This window comes from Nyctibius grandis, chromosome 32 (genome assembly GCF_013368605.1).
Source record: "Nyctibius grandis isolate bNycGra1 chromosome 32, bNycGra1.pri, whole genome shotgun sequence".
Classification (NCBI taxonomy): Eukaryota; Metazoa; Chordata; class Aves; order Nyctibiiformes; family Nyctibiidae; genus Nyctibius; species Nyctibius grandis.
In genome coordinates, this window is record NC_090689.1 from 5,681,038 (window position 1) to 5,699,036 (window position 17,999).

The 17,999-nt window shown below is 59.8% G+C and overlaps 2 protein-coding genes across 2 annotated transcripts; one reads left to right on the forward strand and one right to left on the reverse strand.

Annotated features, from left to right (window-relative positions):
- Positions 1-13,552, forward strand: TSPEAR (thrombospondin type laminin G domain and EAR repeats). The gene is made up of 12 exons (XM_068421189.1): positions 1-94; positions 2,526-2,746; positions 2,828-3,066; positions 3,183-3,273; positions 3,858-4,014; positions 4,442-4,573; positions 6,108-6,340; positions 9,083-9,269; positions 11,839-12,068; positions 12,363-12,550; positions 12,923-13,024; positions 13,399-13,552. The coding sequence occupies exons 1-12, from the start codon at positions 1-3 to the stop codon at positions 13,550-13,552; spliced, it is 2,028 nt and encodes a 675-aa protein (XP_068277290.1).
- Positions 13,553-15,750: 2,198 nt separating this feature from the next.
- Positions 15,751-16,614, reverse strand: LOC137675212 (leucine-rich repeat-containing protein 3-like). Its single transcript, XM_068421211.1, has one exon. It carries the CDS (start codon positions 16,612-16,614, stop codon positions 15,751-15,753), a length of 864 nt encoding a protein of 287 aa, XP_068277312.1.
- Between the last annotated feature and the right edge of the window lie 1,385 nt (positions 16,615-17,999).

Genomic DNA, 17,999 nt, shown 5'->3' on the forward strand with positions numbered 1-17,999 from the left:
ATGTCGGCTCCGCTGCTGCTCTGGGTCGTCCTCCTCCACTGGGTCACCGACAGGGGCTTTGTCCGGGGGGGCAGGACCTGGCAGCACTGCACAGGTAGGAGTGAGGGCTGGAGGGTGGGCTGCGCCGGGAGGGAGGCGTTAAGGCAGGCGTTGGCCGTGCCGGGAAACACGCTGGGACCCGCGTGCTCCCACGGATGGGATGTTCCCTGCGCTGCCAAGGCAGACCCCAGAAAGTGTGCTCTGTTTTGGGGGGCACGTGGCTGCTGCGGGGTGTCGGGCCTGGGTCAGCATCTTCCTGGCAGCCCTGCCCTGGGTTTTCAGTGGACTGAGTCTCAGGGTGACAGCACAGCACGATGCCTTGGGTGCTGGTCACCAGCACCCACGCGTAGCAGGTAGTGGGGTCATCCCTGCGCCTGCAGGGACGTGGCACAGGACTGGGGAGCAAGCAGCCCTTCTCTGTGCCCTGGGGAGAGCTCTGTGCCCGTCCCTGCGGCACAAGCATCATTCCAAGGTCTGCTGGCCCTGGGGACCGACATGTGGGGAGCAGAAGGGCTGGAAGGAGAGGGAATGCCATGAAGTCCCCCCCGGAAAGTCCTTCCTGCTCCCTGTGCTTGGCCAGACACAACCTACACCCTCGCAGCAGCAAAACCTCCCGGAAAGTTTCCATCCTGCTGCCTCCAGCCGAAGCGTTTCCCACAGGGTATCGTCACCCAGAGCTGCCCGAGCCAAAGAGGGTCCCCATCCCCCCGGCTCTGCTTTCCCATCCCCATCCCCATGCCCACCGCCTCCTCCCTTAGATGCTCTGGTCTCTCCGGGGATGTCCTTGCTGTCCCCAAGCAGCCTCAGCTGGAGGGGTCCTGGGGGTGTCGAGGCCCCCGAATCAGCACGTTTCACTGCCACCACGTCCCTCCTGCCGGCGCCTGGCCCCGGCTCTGGCACAGCCCTGACACCCCACAGAGCAGGCGCTGGGTCGCTGCCTGGCCCGGGCTGGAACACCCCGGCTGCCCTCCCAGCCGTTAACCATCAGCTCCGCTCCCATCCTTAGCAGCGACTGATGCTGGGGGGGGTGGAGGGCAGATTGTGACGCGCATCTTTGGGTTTAGGGATTTGGGTTTCGTTTTAGGACTTGTTCCCTTCCCAGCCCACAGCCACCAGCCCAGGCTGAGCTGTTCCCTGGCTCATCCCAGCCGTCCCCAGGGCACCTGGGGGGTCCTAAACCCCTCTGCAGATCCAAGCCTGAATTGGGCTGGTACTTTTTGCTGAGGAAAACAGGAACTGGTTATTCCCCGAGCTGTGCATTTCTGAAATAAGTTGTTTTGGTTAAACCTCCCCCACCAAGGCTTTGCTTAAAGCAGTGGAGGGGCGGGCAGGGGGGACGCAGATCTGGCAGGGTGGGAAGGACCTCGCTGGTCTCCCTGCTCCGGGCTGGATGGAGCCACACGAGCAGATTCCTCCTCGCTCTGCCTGGCTGGGCTGGGGGTGCCCGGGGCGGGGAAACGCTTCCCCTCTCCTGCTGGTTCGGATTCCGACACACGCCAGTCCAACCTCTCACAGCTCCCCCCGCCTGGCTCTCCCGCTGTGCCCCAGCAGCTGAGATTTATTAGTACAAATAGGAGCTAAAAACCCAGTCTCACTGGGGCTAGGACAGAGTCAGGGATGTTTTAGTCTTGCCAAGTGGTTCTTCATCCTCTGGGTATCACCAGCGAGCCCCTCTGCCCTTTGCTACGGACGCCGTGATCCTGCCAGGGATGCATTCAGAAATAAAGCGTTCAAAAATAAAAGCTGCGAGGGTGCCGAGGCGGGGAAGGTCGGGGAAGCACCCACTGCAGGGACAGCCCTTCCACAGCCGCTGGCACGGGGCTCGCCGAGACGTCGGAGCGACAGTGGCCACCCCGGCACTGTGACGCGGGGGTGGCTTTGCAGTGCCGGGGTGATGGCTTGGGGCTGGGCACGTCGTTTTTTTCTCCTCTGGGCAGAGGATAATGATTTAATGAGCAGTTCTGGTGCCTGCCAGGGGAGTACGTGCGTGCATGCGATTAGGGCTGGCTTGGGAGAGCCTGGACCGGGAATGGAGCGGGGAGTGCCATGCCCCACTGTCCTGGGGATGGGGAGGTGGCTGCCAGGCGAGCGAGCCTGCGGGTGCCAGATCCCCGCCGGCTCTCCTGGCTCTGGTTGTGGTTGCTGGTGCTGGTGGATCCCAAGGAAGCTGGTGGCAGTTTGGGGTGGGTCCTGGCCCCGCGGTCAGCACTCGGAGCTGCATCCATGGGACGGTTAGCGTGGGTGAGCCTGCACACTCGGTGCTTGGCACCCTTGCTTTGGGGACGGAGAGGGCAACCTCTGGAGCACAGACTTCCCCTGTGTCGGCTCCGCGTGGACCCTGGGCAGGGGACGGCAGGCTATGGGGGCATGCTGGACCCCTACGCTGCCGTGGAGCCCTTCACGGCGAGGCAGGGACCACGACCCGCAGCGGGGCAGGGCGGGATGGCTGCGGCCGTTGTGATGTGCTCCGCTGTCTCTCGGCACAGACCTGCGCCCGCTGGACATCCTCTCGGAGGTGGTCCCTGCCAGCAGGCTGGCCCGCGGCATGAGGGTGTTCCAAGTGCAGGGGGTGCGTGGTTTCCAGCTCGCTGCCTCGCGGCCCCGCGCCCTGGGCTTCCCCGCGTCCCGCCTCTTCATCCACTGCGACCGCTTCCCCGAGGAGTTCTCCATCATCGTCACCCTGAGGGTCCTCAGTGTCCCCACCAAGGTAAGTGCCACCGGCTGGGCACGGGGCTGGCCCAGCCCGGCAGCTTGCCGCGTGCGGATTTGAGTCTGTGCCGTCCCGCAGAGGAACGAGTACGTCTTCACGCTGATGGCGGAGGAGAGCCCCGGCGTGCTGGTGGGGCTGTGCTACGCCCCCGACAAGCTCCACTTCCTCTTCTGGAGCCAGGAGCGTGCCGACGGCTGGCAGACCCGCGTCACATTCCCCAACGTCTCCCTCTCCGATAACCAGTGGCACACACTCGTCCTGGCTGTCTCCGGCCAGTCCTTCTCCCTGACGGTGGACTGCAGCATCCCCAAGGACATGTAGGTTGGGCGCAGCAGTGGGGGGCTCCAGAGGGCTGGTAGGGTGATGTTCCTCCACCAGCATGTCCTCCAGCCACCATGAAATTGTCCCCTGCCTCTTCTCTGCCCTTCTGCAGGGTGGTGGAGACACCGTTTCCAGCCTCTCTGTCAGTGGAGAGAGCCAGCTTCTACCTGGGCAACAGGAGGAGAAGGAAAGGCCTGTTCACGGTAGGTGCCCCATGGCACGGGGCTGCCCCAGTGCGCTTGTGGCTGGCCGTGGGGTGACCTGCAGCCCCCTCAGCCCCATACTCTGGCAGGGCTTGGGCCACGGCACAGGCAGTGGAAGTGGCCGTGGGGGTCCCGGCTGGGCTCGGTCCCCAGCTGGCCGTGGGGGTGCAAGGGGCAGTGCTGACCACTGGCACTTTGTGGGACAAATGTGGTTTTGAGAGGACGTTGTCAGTGGCGTGGTGGCAGAAGGACAGTTGATGGCGCAGTCTGGTTGATATAGGGCAGGGTCTGATCCTGGCTGGTAGTGAAAAGGGGAGGCAATTAAAGCCCTCTGCAGCTAATGAGCCCCTTGCCAGTGCTCCCCTTGCACCAGCTGTTGAATTGCCCAGGATGGAGATTTTGGCAGGCTGGGCACGTAACGAGGATCTGATAAATGTGCCTGAATCCCCTGGAGGCTTCCACGGCCCAGGAGGGAGGGCAAGGAGCGAGAGTCAGGAGGGAAATCCAGGGCATGAATCACCTGTGGTTTCCATTTCTTGGTCTTGCTGGACTTGCTCTCCATCGTGCTGCTCCCACTTTCCCAGGGCTTACTGAGACAGCTTGTCCTGCTGCCAGGAGCCGATGCCACCTCTCGGATATGCACCTCCATGAACTTCAAAGTAGCAACGCTCTCTGTCCCCGCTGTCCTCCAGGATCTCCCTGCGAAGTCAGTGAGCAACGAGGTGCTAAAGTACCCCTATGGTCAGTAACTCCCTGTGGCATGGGCTCGGTTGGCCACCTTCTGCTTTTGTTGAGGAAGGCTCTTTGCCTGGGGCTGGGCATGGTGCAGGAGTGGAGGGGAGGAGGGTGTCCCCAGCACCCCAAGCTTCTCAGCGTGTGTGTGGGTTGAGAACCCTGTCCAAAACCCCCCTGGAGAGCTGGGGTGCCCCTGCCCGGGTCCCTTGGCAGTGCTGGGCTCATAGTAGCCCCGTGGGTACCAGCACCCAGGGTTTTCTCAGCCAGTGGCTTCCTGGCTCGGTGCCAGGATGCCGCTTTCCCCATACCCTAGTGCCCATCATCAGGATGGGACCAGGACATCCAACCCTCGCTTGTGTGCACGGGGACGAGCCTTGCTGTTCCTCCGTTGTGTGCACTAAGAGGCATCTGCCTTGCTCCTCTCCATGCCCAGAGACCGACACGAAGGTGACCCTGGGGTCCCGTCCACTCTGCACCAAGCAGGAGAAGGCGCAGTTCTGGTTCGACGCCTCCCGGCGAGGGCTGTACCTCTGCAATGGCAGCACCTGGATTTCCATGCTGGAAGGTACTGGTGCGTGGTGCGCAGTGCGCTCTCGGGGATGGTGGGAGGCTCTTGCAGCAGAGGAGGGAGCAGAAATTTGCCGTTGACAGCAGTTTGGGGCAGGAGCTAAGGCAGGCAACAGCAGAATGAGGGGGCTGGGGTGTCCCCCCGGGCTTTGCTTTGCTCTCGGTGCCCATGTCGACACTTCCAGTGCAGCTCTGGATCCAAGCGCCTCTGGGAGCACCAGCTGCCTTCTCACTCACACAGTGCCCGTGTTGTCCGTCCATGTTATCTGTGTTGTCCATCCCTCCTAGGGCTTCTCTGGTCAGGAATGAGCCCCTGGTCTGTCCAAGTGGGACAGCTGGCCCCACAGAGAGCCATGCCCAGGGTGCTGGGGTGCTTTCTGCCGCAGGGTCCCAACCACGCAGGGGCTCACCGTGCCGAAAAGCTTGTGGGGTGCACAAGAAGGAGCAGAAAGAGTCATCAGCTGCCAGAGATACCTGAGGGAGCAATGGGAGGGTGGTGGAGGCAGGTCTCTGCTGTCCCAGCTCTGGTGGCCTTTGTGCAGAAAATACTGGGGCAACATTGGAGCACCAAGGTGGCAAAGCAACCAGAGCCTGGAGGGATGGACGTTATTTGATAACAAAATGGATTTTGCCCACTGACACTGTCCCACTCGCTCCAGTCTGCCCAGGATCCCTGGTGAGGACATGGAGGACGGGGCATGCCTGCAACCGAGCCGTCCTTCCCCCCTCTCCAGGGTTTTGCTTATGCTGACACCCACGGGGTGGGTTTGGATGAGCCATTTGCTCCGCACAGGAGCTGGCAGTGGCTGGACTTTCCATCCTTCCCCACCGCTGGAAGTCATTAGGATTGGCACCATGTCCTTGTTTTCCCAAGGAGACCTTGTGCTGGGATCTTGCTGACCTGCGCCCCTTGGTGTCACCAACACTGGCCTTTCTTGTAGCCCTTCTCCTGCTGTTTGTCCCTTCCAGTGCCCACCCATCTGCCGTTGGGACCACTCTTAACCTTTCTGTTCTAATTTCTGGCATTAATTCAGTTGAAGTCTTCTGTAACTTCTTCCAGAGCTCATGCTGACTCCAGCCAGAGAAAACATCTGGTGCAGGGCTCCTGCAGGTGGGTACGGGTTAACCCGACTGCTCTCAGCAGCCCAGGCCTTTGTGCTGTAGGTCTCCTCTTCTCCTCATTCTTTTTAGGATAAATATATCAAACCCACTTCTTAAGCAGCAATCAAAATCTGTGGCGTAGGAGACTGCCCGGCAGAGCGTTTTGTAGCCCTGCCCTCCGCTGGAGAGCAGGCAGGGGTGGATGGGGCTGGTTGTGCTACCCAACAAGGTGGAATCAGGCCTTTTACCATCCCCTCGGGTTTTGGCCCTTCACCATCAGCAACACCACAACCTTAATTTCCCCCCCCGCCGTAAAGCTCCGCACAGCAGCAAGCGCCGCCAAGCCAGCTCTGCTCTGCCACGTTGGGGCACCTCTCCAGGCAGGGTCATCTGGTTTGAACCTCACCCCTCTTGTTTTTGGGGTCTCCTAGTCAAACAAAGGCTGGACTATGTGGAGGAGTACCAGAACCTTGTGACCAACTCTGAGACGATGGGCATTGAGGTCTTCACCATCCCGAAGGTTGGACTGTTTGCAGCCACTGCCAACCGGTACACCCCTCCGGGGTCAGCCATCTATAAGTGGACTGATGGGAAGTTTGTACCCTACCAGAACATCCCCACCTACCAAGCTCAGTCCTGGAAGTATTTCACCATAGGAAGGAAGGTAAGTCTGCCTGGAAGGTTATTGCAGTGCCTTCGTAGTTCAGTATATTAAATTGCAAGTGCCCAACACTGGCTTCTCCTCTGAAGCCCCGAGCATGGTTTAGGGGTGAATCTTTCTCTCTTCTGTCTTTGATGGGGTCCCACTGAAACACATAATCAAACACAGAATCAACTAGGTTGGAAGAGACCTCTGGGGTCATCGAGTCCAACCTTTGAGCCAACACCACTGTGTCAACTAGACCATGGCACTAAATGCCATGTCCAGTCTTTTCTTAAACACCTCCAGGGATGGCGACTCCACCATGTCCCTGGGTAGCCCATTCTAATACTCATACTCAGCCGGTAAGGGTCTGTTGGCTGGTCCATGGGCTGCCCTCTCTGTTTTACTATTTTTGCCAAGACAGAAGTACACCCACCCAGGCCATTTTCATCAACTGATGCTCACAGCATAGGTAACTGCATGTCCGGAGTGCTCAGATCTCTTCCCCGGGGATCTCCAGGGTGTCTGCAAGGTCAGCCTCCAAAGCCAGCTGTTGGAGCTGGATCCCCCCTTGTGTTTGGGTTCATTTCTAGCAGGCTCTGCCTCTTCCTGCCTCAGATACAGCAAGTGGCAGTGTCAAAATGTCTTTCGTGTCTGGATGCGCATCGTGCAGAGCTGCAGTTCGGCCTAGTCTGGGAGAGCCATCGGAGCTCCCTCCTGGAGACCCACTGAGTCCAACCTTCTGCATTTTTAAGCCCTCTTGCTTTTAAATCGTTCCAGGACTTTGGAGCCCTCTGTCCTCCCCTGTGCAATCTGCCGTGGGACTTCTGCAGCATATCTGCCTGGTTCCTCTCCCTGGGGAGTGATGTCACTTTGCAAGGAACCCTGGTCCAGCCAAACAAACATCTGCTGAGAGCCAGCTCTGTGCAGAGCTCCCAAGGGAGTTTGGATTGTTCCCCCTCCAGCATGACCTGTTCTGGCTTTGTCAGGGTGGCTGCAGGGCTCCCCCATCGCCAGCAACATGCTCCAGGGTCCAGAGGGATGGGCAGAAGTCCTGACTCCAGGCTTGGTGGCACCAACAACCACGTCCCCCCGTTACCTGCCTGACAGTGGGGCCCTGCAGAAAACCTGGTCAAGCCCTGAAAATGCAGCTGTGTTGCAGAGCTGGCTTTGGGCTGGGAACACACCTGCCATCCCCAGCACTGCACCTGCTCTGCAAAGCTCCGGCTGCACCCTCGTGGCCAGGAGACAAGAACATCCTCAGCTGGGTTTATCTGCTGATGGGAACCACCTTGAGACTCCCCAGTGTTAGTCTGGACCCACAACATCCCCTTGGCAGTGACGGCTGCAGGGGCGGAGAAAACCACCAGGCTGGGGGGGGTCCCGACTCCCCATGGTTCGAAGCACCTGTGTTGGTGCTCACCAAGGCTCATGTGCTCTGGGTTTGCCTTCAGGTCTTCACTGAGAAAAACTTACTCAAGACTTACCAGGCAGGATGGCCCCTCTCCTGCACAGCTTGGGACAGGTTTCCTAGTTGGGGCTAGCCTTGGTGCTCCAGAATGGCTGGGGGCAGAGGCAGATGCCCTGCGTGCAGCTGCCCATGATGGCCCGCCTCTGCACGGAGGTGGTGACCAGATGGATGTTGCACCAACAGCGGTACAGCCCTCTCCAGTTAGCCCAGGTTCCTCGCACACGTTGCAGGTGGGATGCACCTCTGGAGGTGTCAGCACCTTGTTACTGCATCAGGACCTGCCAATGCTCTGCCGGGATGGGGTGAAGAGCCCCAGAGAGTAGTGTCGGGGTCTCCTTGTGGCTCCTGTCAATGGAGAGCAGGGGACCGCAGGCTCCTGAGTTGTGGGGTTGGATCCAGGCCTTTCTCTTCCCCCTGAAGCTGTTTCTGGAGATGCCCTGAAGGGACTCCCTGGACTGGGGCTCGCAGGGAGAGCTGCCCAGCACTGGGTGTCCACCTTCCCTGGGGGGGGGACGTGTGGACCCAGCACAGGCTTCCACTGAGGGTGGAAGGTCTCTGTTCTTGGGGGTGGCTGAGCCTCGGCTGGACAAAGCCCCTGGCTGGTGCTGGCAAGGTCCTGGGCTGGGCAGGAGACCACCCCCACTGACTGTTTTCTTCTTGTGGGCTGTGTTCCTGTGCTGCTTTGTGGCCCAAGCCAGGGTGCTCCGTACGAAGCACACCGGGGCGGCAGGGCTGCTGTGCCACCCTGCACGCTCCTGCCAGCTTGACGTGCTCCCCGCCCTGCGCGAGGCCATCTCTGCTGCTGCACACTTGTCCCCGGTGCTTGCAGGGTTTTTTTTTTTCTTGGTTTGGAGAATGTTTTGTCTCAGGGAATTGTTATTTTATCATATCTGCAGTTTTTCTTCTGAACAAGCTTTCCTTACAGGGAGGGTTTGGTAGCTCGGACCCCCGAGCTGTGCTCCCCGTCCCTGGGGCTGGCGGGGCACGAGCGGCCACAGCACAGCTCTCCCTCCGCTCAGCTCCGAGGCTGTGGCTGCAAGTCCTGTCCCTGCCTCGGCTCCCACGAGCCACCAGGTCCCTGTCCCTGCTTCGGGTGCACTGTGGTGCTTGGGGGGCTGCTGGGGAACCGCTGCCAGCCAGGGTTGCCTTGCCCCACACCGGCCACCTCGGTCCCTGTCCATGCATCCCATGGGCATGTGCCCCCAACCCATCCCATCTTCACCCTGCCCGTGCTTGTCCGCTCCTCTTTGAGAGGAGAAAACCAAGAGATGTCTTGGCTTGTTATTTTTCAGATCTTCCTAGCAGTGGCTAATTTTGAGCAGGATGACAGGGGTCAGGAGTTCTCTGTAATATACAAGTGGAGCCGCAGGAAAGAGAAATTCATCCCGTACCAGAGGATCACCACGCACAGCGCTAGGGACTGGGAGGCATTTGTCATTGAGGGAGAGGCTTTCCTCGCAGTGGTCAACCACAGAGAAGGTACCCAGCCCTTAATATTCCCTACTGACCCAGCTCAGCCCGGGCAGGCGGCCCTGGGGTGACGCCGGGGACCACGGTGCCCCACCGCAGGCACCCTGCTCCAGAGCATCCTCCGGGAGCTCAGGGCAAAGTGGGGGAGGCAGTGCACGCAGCTCGGAGCATGGTCCCTCAGGAAGCCTGAACCCTTGCAGACCCTCTCATTTTAGGAGAGAAAAAGCACTCGGGGAAGTGGCTGACATGGTCCCCCTCTGGGTTTCTGACAGCGAGGGACAAGGACAGGAGTGGGGACGGTGACTTCACTGAATCTCTCTGCTTCTTTTCATTTGTTTCCCCGATGCTACGTGACGTGGTGGGGCGGTGAGGGCAGCTGCCTGGGTTTGCAGGGGCTGAGCCTTTTGGGAAGCCAAAGCTTCTCCCAAGCTGTGGGCACACAGGAAACTGAGGGAAGGCGAGTGAGAGCCTGCCAGTGTCCTGCCCTCCCTCGGCACCCTGCAGACGTGATCCAGCCTCGTTCCTCACCAGGCCACGAGTTGTTCTGGGTTGGGTCATGCACCCCTCAGCACAGGGGATGAATGGGTCGATACCACAGCCCCGGCTCTCCAGGATGCTCCCAGCCAAGTTCGGGTGCCGGGACAGTGGGCTCTTTCACTGCTGTCAGGGACGTCAGTTGGTGGCAGGTTGCTTGGGCACCAACTGCCTGTGAGCTGGGCTAGAAACTCCCCGTGTCGCCTGTTGGCCCCCACCACAGCCAGTTTGGATGAGACCTATTCCCATGGCAGTGGCAGCAGAAAGGTGCTTTGGGGCCATGCACAGGGGTTAAGACCATAATGGCCAAGCCAAACTGGGGCCATTCCCCTTAGCAGGTGGTGGAGAGTCAGTCCCTGAGGAGATGCCACTTATCCGTGTGGCCATTCCCCACACACCATATTCTCCCTGCAGCCCTTCTTGCCAAAGCCTGTTCCATAGCAATGACAATTGCCCGTAAACCTGTTAACACGTGGTCCTACGGCTGCTTAGCCACCAGAAACACCAGTGGGGCCAAGCCTAGTACTGCGGTGCTTACTGAGTGTGGGCTGGACAGGGGCTGGTGGTGCTCCCCCCCATCCTGAAGAAGCCAGGGCCCCTCACTACAGGAAAGACCTTGAGGTGCTGGAGCGAGTCCAGAGAAGGGCAATGGAGCTGGTGAAGGGTCTGGAGCACAAGTGTGATGAGGAGCGGCTGAGGGACCTGGGGGTGTTTAGGCTGGAGAAAAGGAGGCTGAGACGAGACCTTCTCGCTCTCTACAACTGCCTGAAAAGAGGGTGTAGCGAGGGGGGGGTCGGTCTCTTCTCGCAGGTAACAAGTGACAGGACGAGGGGAAATGGCCTCAAGTTGTGCCAGGGGAGGTTTAGGTTGGATGTCAGAGAAAATGTCTTCCCCAAAAGGGTTGTCAGGCACTGGCACAGGCTGCCCAGGGCAGTGGTGGAGTCTCCATCCCTGGAGGGATTTAAAAGCCGTGTAGATGTGGTGCTGAGGGACATGGGTTAGTGGTGGCCTTGGCAGTGCTGGGTTAATGGTTGGACTTGGTCATCTTAAACGTCCTTTCCAACCAAAACAATTCAGTGATTCCATGATTCTAAGCCGGACCTTTATTAGAAGAACAGCTCTGGCTGGAGGGGTCATGCCAGGCTGAAGGTGCAGAAAAATTTTTAGCTTTAAAGCCAGCTGGGTCCCACATGGACATGAGGTCGAGATGCTTGCCTAGAGCTCAGGAGCTGGATGGAGCACGTGCTTTGGTGCTAGTGGCCTCGGCCTGAATGCTCAGCATGGGGCAGGCTGTGGGCTGTGGCATCCCTTCCCTCGCTCTGGAGTTCGTGCCATCAGAAGGTCCCTGGCCGGCTCCAGCGCTCAGGAGCTGAGCACGGGGACTTACCAAAAGAGTGCTGAAAAATGTCAGTACGGTGCTGTTCCAGCTGTGGCCCCCTCCCAGATGTGCGAGCTTGTGTGTGAAGGGTGATGGCAGCCTGTGATGTTGGTAGCTTAGGGACTCGGCTGGGACTGTCCCAGTCCCAGTCGACCTGGGACTCAACTGGGCAGAGCTTGGCTGCCCGGGGACTCTGGCATGGTGCCTCTGGTGTGCCGCTTGTGTGGGGAGACAGCACCCTCCCGTCCCTCCTCTGCCAGGGGCTGCCACAAAGCCAGCACGGCGTGCTCAGGAACAAGCTGCCAGCGTGCTTGGTGGGAATGGAGGCTCTAGGTAGGGGTGGAGGCTCTAGGTGGGGATGGAGCTCTAGGTAGGGGTGGAGGCTCTAGGTGGGGATGGAGGCTCTAGGTGGGGATGGAGGCTCTAGGTGGGGATGGAGCTCTAGGTAGGGATGGAGGCTCTAGGTAGGGATGGAGGCTCTAGGTGGGGATGGAGGCTCTAGCATCTCTTTGGCTACTTCTCGGGGAGCAATCAGTCACTAGCAAACAGCCTTGCAACCTGCCAGCAAATATTTGCATGGCTGAACCTGTTTCTGGGTCTTGTTTCTTACGTGAATCAGGTATTCCTTTTCTTCACGGTGCACGTCTGTCTGTGTGTCTCCCCCAGGGAATAACCACAACATAGACAGCGTGATATACAGGTGGAACCCCAGGACAGGGTTGTTTGAAACCAACCAAACCATCCCTACCTCCGGAGCCTATGACTGGGAATTTTTCACCATCGGGCCGTATTCCTTCCTGGCTGTGGCTAACACCTTCAATGGCACATCCACTAAGATCTACTCGCGCATCTACATCTGGCTCAGTGGCTCTTTCCAGCTCTTCCAGTCTATCCTGGTAAGCTTTGGCCACTGGTCAAACTCTACTCCTCGGTCTCCCCTCTGGGTTTAGACAAGCCAGGAAATCATTACAGAGGCAGATGCTCTTCAGTTCTCTGGAAAGTTAGTGACAGTTTCCCACTGATTGTCCCCTAGGGATTGACCGAGTGAGGTTTATTGTTTTCCCTGGAGGGTTTTAGGAGTAGGTAACTTCCCCGCTGCACCTCCATCAGGTCCCCCCCCACCTCACAGCATCCTTGGTTTGCAAAGGCTTGTCCACATCCAGCTTCTCGTGTGGCTTCCTTCCCCACAGACTTTTGGTGCTGCTGACTGGGAGGTCTTTCATATCGGGGACAGAGTCTTCCTGGCTGTTGCAAACAGCCACAGCTATGACAGTGGGGTGCCGGCACCCTCTAACTTTTATGCCATCAACTCCTCCATCTATGAGCTGAACATCACTGCCCAGATGTTTGTCAAATTCCAGGACCTCCTCACCTACAGGTACCTGTGCAAAGAGCCAGAGTGCTCCTCAGTCCACGTCTTTCCCCTGAGCAACCTGGAGGTCTCCTGGAGCATTCATGCAGGCTTGCATGCTGCCAAGGATCCAGACTGGTGGGGAGGGCAATGGGTGACAGGTCCTTGGCACCAAATCCCAGTGGGAGCTAGGAGAAGGCCCTGGATTTGTGAACAAGGGTGGATTTCCCTCCTGGGATTTCTTCCCAGGAACAGCCTGGGAAGAGCAGGGTTTTCTGTGTATCATCAGGGTGGCAGAGATTGGGGTGGGGTGGGCTCAGCCTGTGGACACGCAGCCCCTTCCTCAGCTGGCCACGGAGTGGCCACCTCACCTGCTCCTCTGCTTGCTTCATCCTCCAGTGCCCTGGACTGGGAGTTCTTCTCAGTGGGAGATGACTCTTTTCTGGTTGTAGCAAACTCCTTTGATGGCTTCACCTTCTCCGTTAACAGTATTATCTACAGGTACTGCTATGGGAGGAGGGACGGGTTGGGTGGTTGGGTAGTTGGGTGGCTGGGTGGTTGTTCCCAGCAGGAACAACCATGGCAGGAGGGCAGGGTTGGATGGTTGTGTGGTTGTTCCCAGCAGGAACAACCTTGCCAGGAGCCCAGCACAGGGGCAACCTCTGAGGATGCTGGTGCATCTGCCTAGGGAGGATAGACAGGACCGCTCCCTGTTTCTGGAGAGATTTCTGGGCAGCAATGAGAAGCCCCAGTGAGGAACATCCCACCCTGAACCATGGTGGGGAGGTGGGAGGTGCCAGCCCCATGGCTCGGCTTTCCTGCCCCTTTCAGGTGCCCAGCTTGTGCCCCAAGAGCTAACTGCCCTCCCCATGCAGGTGGCAAGGCTATGAAGGCTTCGTAGCAGCTCACCACCTCCCCACTGTCGGCTGTAGAGACTGGGAGGCCTTCCACACCGTCGAGGGCTCCTACCTCCTCTACTCCAGTGCCAAGGAGCCACTTTCCAAGGTGCTCAAGCTAAAAACCACCTGAGGTGGCTGAGGCATGCTCAGCTCATCACCAGGATCGGGAAGAGCTGGGCATCGAGGTGAAGATGGACCACAGAGCCCAGGGACAGCTGCAGCATCAGCCCTGCGGCCGGCTGGTTGTGTGCTCTGCAGGACGGGGAGGAAGAGGAGGAGGGGAGCTCCATGGCTCCCTTCAGCCTTGTCCACGGGCTGGCAAAGGGGCTGCGACCCTGCTTTTGTGCTGTTTATCCTGGACAACCTCCCCTGCCGTGCTCCAGAGCCATGTCCTACCCAGGGTGCGTGGAGCCCAGGTGCTTCCCTGGGCTCGCCAGGACCCCGGTGCTTGGCGGTCTCCAGCCATGAGGGACCCAGAGCTGCCCTTGGTTGCATCCAGAGCTTGTTCAAAGCCAGGGAAGAAGGAGGCAGAGCAGAGCGTGTGCTGCCGGGGTGGGCGCGTGGCAGTGGGGGAGAAAACAGCCTGTGAGAAATTGGGGGGAAAGGTGGTTTCAGGCTTGGCTCTGGCTGCCCAGCACCTGGGGCCGCGGTGCTGCTCAGCACCCATCTGCTGCAGCACTGCGCGTCATGCTTCGTGCCCATCTTCAGTGGCCTCGCTACCCACCGTGCTGCCACGGGTGCCTGCCTCCCCTCCCACTCTGTTGTGGCCAGTTTTGGTCGTCCTGGCCGAGTGACGTGTGTGCATGTGGTACAAATCCATAGGTGAGGACAGGGGCCGATGCTGGTCCTTGCACCCCTTTGCGTGCGGTCAGCAGCTCCCGAGCAAACCTGCTGTGCATTGTGACCAGCTACCACAGGCATGGGAAAGACCCCAGACTGCTCCAGGTGAAACTGTGGCCTGTTTTCTTTTCCTTGCCTTTGTCTGGGCAACTCTTTTGCTTAACCAGAGCTCTAATAAACTGTGCACACCCCAGCCTTCGTCCCACACGCAAGCTGCGGGTGCCCGAGCTGCTCTGCCCGTGGCAGAGGCTTCCCTGCGCTCAGCAAGCCACTGCTGAGCAAGACACGGCCATGCCCGTGGCTATAGGTGGCCCATGAGCACAGCAAGGTGCTGGGGTGAAGGTGCCCCTCCACCTTGCCCCACCCGGGACCCTCTGCCTCTCCCGCTCAGCCTTCCCCAGCCCTGGCTTTCCTGCTGGGTTTCCCCCGGTGCTGGGGACCCCGTGGGAGGTACCAGCCCCCCAAGGAAAGGCTGGGGGGGGGCACAGCCTGAGCCGCCCCGGGGTCTGGGCCTGGGAGAGCTGCAGTGGGCACCCCTGCAGACATCCCTCCTCCCCCAGCCCAGCCATGGCTGGCTCTGCCGGGAAGGACCGTTTCTTGCTTATGAAACAAGGCAGGACTCGATTTGCTTTCCATCACGCTGAGCCATGAGCAGCATCTCTAATTTGGCCCTGAGGAAGGGCAAGATAAGGTGAGACGTACCAGACGAGACGCAGAGGCACCGTTTGGCCGGCTGCTCCCTGCTCGAGGCAGGCTGGGGAGAGGGTGGAGGGGATGTAACCTAATGGGAGTCATGCTGGTACATTGAATTTAGGCTTGTCTGCTTTGGGAGAGATTGAATTAGGGACAAGAGCAACCCCCTCGAGCACCACCTCCCTCCCTGGACACCAGGCTCCCAGTGCAGCACAAACCCTGAGGGCTTTTCCTACGTGTGGGGCTTTATTGAGACACCAAAGGTTTGGGAGATCACCCCCGGGTTGCTGGTGGCAGGCAGATGCTGCCGAGGTGCCACGCAGGGGCTGGGGCCAATGTCCTGCTCTCTGCAAGGCTGGTCCTCACTGGAGCCAGGACGGGGTGACCCCCTCTGCACCCCAGGCTCCGGGAACCTCTTGACCCCACAAAAGCCCCCACCCTCATCTGCCTCCCCAGGGGCTTGTTCTTTCCAAATCACGCGGACCACGAGCGTGTGGCTGGGGCTGCTTTCGCTGCGAGCACAGCTCTGGCAGAGGAGAAGGGGTCTGGGAGGGAGGGGTTCCTCCCCGGGAACCTGGACTCCACAGACAGGTCTGCGTGGGGTGTCCCTGGTGTCCCTCCCTCATGTCATTTGCTCACGCTCAGTCCAGCATCGCTGGGGAGGGGCGAAGTCAGTGGCACTCGGCTGCAGGACTGGAGCAAGCACTGGAAAATCCCACAGAGAAGCTTTGAAGCCCACCAGGTTGCCTCTGGCTCCCTGCAAAGGAGCTGGGTACAGGGCGCCCCAGTCCTGCACTACAGGGCAGTGCTGGTGGTCTCTGCGTGGCCCTGGGTGCTCGGCAGTGACCTCAGGTAATCCACGTGCTTGCAGGCGTCCTCTTGATTGTGCCGGACGTAGCAGATGACGTAGATGATGACCATGGCGAACCAGCCGAACATGGTGATGAACATGGCCACGTCGGTGGTCCTCTGACGCACGCTGCAGAAGTTGACACCGGCATCCAGGACCTGGAGCAGCGGCTTGCCCGTGTACTCCTCGCGCGGGGCCGTGTGGCAGGTGATGTCCTGGACGGAGTCGGGGTCCAGCCGCGCCTCCCACAACACCTCCTGCAAAGCACACTCGCAGTGCCAGGGGTTGTTGGCCAGCCGGAGCTTGGCATTGAGCGCCAGCAAGGCCTCCTTGGGAATGCTGCGGATGCGGTTGCTGGAGAGGTCGAGGGTCCGCAGCCCGGCCCCCACCCCTCTGAAAGCCGCCCTGTCAATCTTCTCGATGGCGTTCCTGGAGAGATCAAGTTCCTCCAGGTGGGAGAGGTGCCTGAAAGCGTTGCTGGGGATCCTGGTGATGCTGTTAGCATCCAGCTTGAGGAACACCGTGTCTTTGGGGATGTCCTTGGGGATCTCCTCCAAATGCCGGGAGCTGCAGAGGACGGCCTTCGCCCCTGCCTGCTCTGTGCACTGGCAGCTCGGGGGGCAGGAGCTGCCCCAGGGGATGCAGAGCAGGAGGCAAAAGAAAGCCTGGGCGATGCTGGCTGCCGGTGTGGGCACCAGGGTCATCTTGCACCCGGCCAGCTCGGGGTGGCTGGTGGCGATTGCCCGGCGGCTGCAGCAGCCCCTGGGCAGCAGGACGGCTCCTCTGCGCTCCTGCCAAGCGTCTCCCATTGCTGGAGGAAAGCGGTGGGCGGAGGGGGCACGACACGGCGTTATTTCCCGGAATGACGCTTACAACTCACGTGTGATGTGCCCTGGCAAAGCGGTGAGCGGCTGGGAAAACAAGGGCAGGATGATACCGGCTGCCGTGTTTCCAGGACAGCTTAATTTGGCTTAAGATTAATTATACCTGGACATAGAGCTGCAGAGGTTAAAAACCCTTCCCCTTTGCCCCCATCTCAGCACAGACCACCCACGCGGGCAAGGGTGATGCAGGATGGGGATGTCGAGACGGGCCCGGCGCGGGACCCTCTGCCCCAGCCTGCTGCCAGTTTCCCTGTGGGAAGCAGTGATTTGCTGCCGGAGAGCAGCAGCAGTAAATTCCTATCTCACCAACCCCAAGTGTTAAAAAAAAAAAGATGAGTCAGACTCCCCGGATCATCAGACCAGCTTAATCACCACCGGAGTTTTAAATAACAACATGTGGAGTTCCTTTGCTTTCCCCGATCTGGCCCACGAGCTGGTACAAGTCCTGTTTCCCAGGGTTTTGCCAAAGCAGGAGTTTGGAGGTGACTTTGTTTTTTAAAAAGTAAACAAAGAGTGTGGTTTAATAGCCTGACTCCGGGAGCTGGAGCTTAAGAGACTTATCAGGGCCAAGGGGGTGATCTGGGACCGCTGAGGGCCACCCCTGCCACACTGGGGCTGAGGCAGGAGGTGAAGCAGGTGGGCTGCCTTTCCTCTGCCCTTTGGTGCCACTCATGCCTCTCTTGCTGCCTTGGCCAGGCTGCAGCAGGGAGAGATCCCCATGGAGGGGAAAGTTGGGGGTTGGGACCGTGGCAGGCGAGGGAGCCTTTTACCTGGGAATGAAATTGTGGTGCCCAGCTCCTAATGAGCTGGGCACCAGGTTGTTGTCCCTCTGGTACCAGCAGCCCTCTGATAATGGCATCCCCCCAGTAACGGCATCCTTTAAGTACCAGCATCGCTCAGGTATGAGCATCCTCAGGGTACCACCTGGGGGAGGCTCATACCTGAGGGATGCTGCCAGGGGACCTGCCCGTGGACCTGCCCAGGGTGGTGGACTGTGCAGTGGACTCTTCCAGGGGACATTGTGTTGCGCTGCCCCGGAATCCCTCTGGCCCCGCTGGGCTCTGCCAGCGCAGTGTCTCTGGCGGGGGGGGAAGCAAGGACGCACTTTGTGATGCCAGTTCCCACTGCCCGCTCCCATCCCTGGAGGGCCTCTGAGGGGCTGCAGCTGCCCCATCCCACCGCCCCAGCCAGACCCCGATGTGTGCAGGGCTGATGCCCAGCCCCGACCCTCACTCCTGCCCTGCCTGGGGAGCCAGACCCTCCCCAAGGGGCTTGGGCAGCTGGGGCCCCGTTGGACTCCGCGCAGCAGA

Coding starts and splice junctions, on each gene's coding strand:
- TSPEAR (XM_068421189.1), top strand. CDS start 1: ATGTCGGCTCCGCTGCTGCTCTGGGTCGTCCTCCTCCACTGGGTCACC. Junction 95..2,525: donor GACCTGGCAGCACTGCACAG/GTAGGAGTGAGG, acceptor CTCTCGGCACAG/ACCTGCGCCCGCTGGACATC. Junction 6,341..9,082: donor ATTTCACCATAGGAAGGAAG/GTAAGTCTGCCT, acceptor GTTATTTTTCAG/ATCTTCCTAGCAGTGGCTAA.
- LOC137675212 (XM_068421211.1), bottom strand. CDS start 16,614: ATGGGAGACGCTTGGCAGGAGCGCAGAGGAGCCGTCCTGCTGCCCAGG.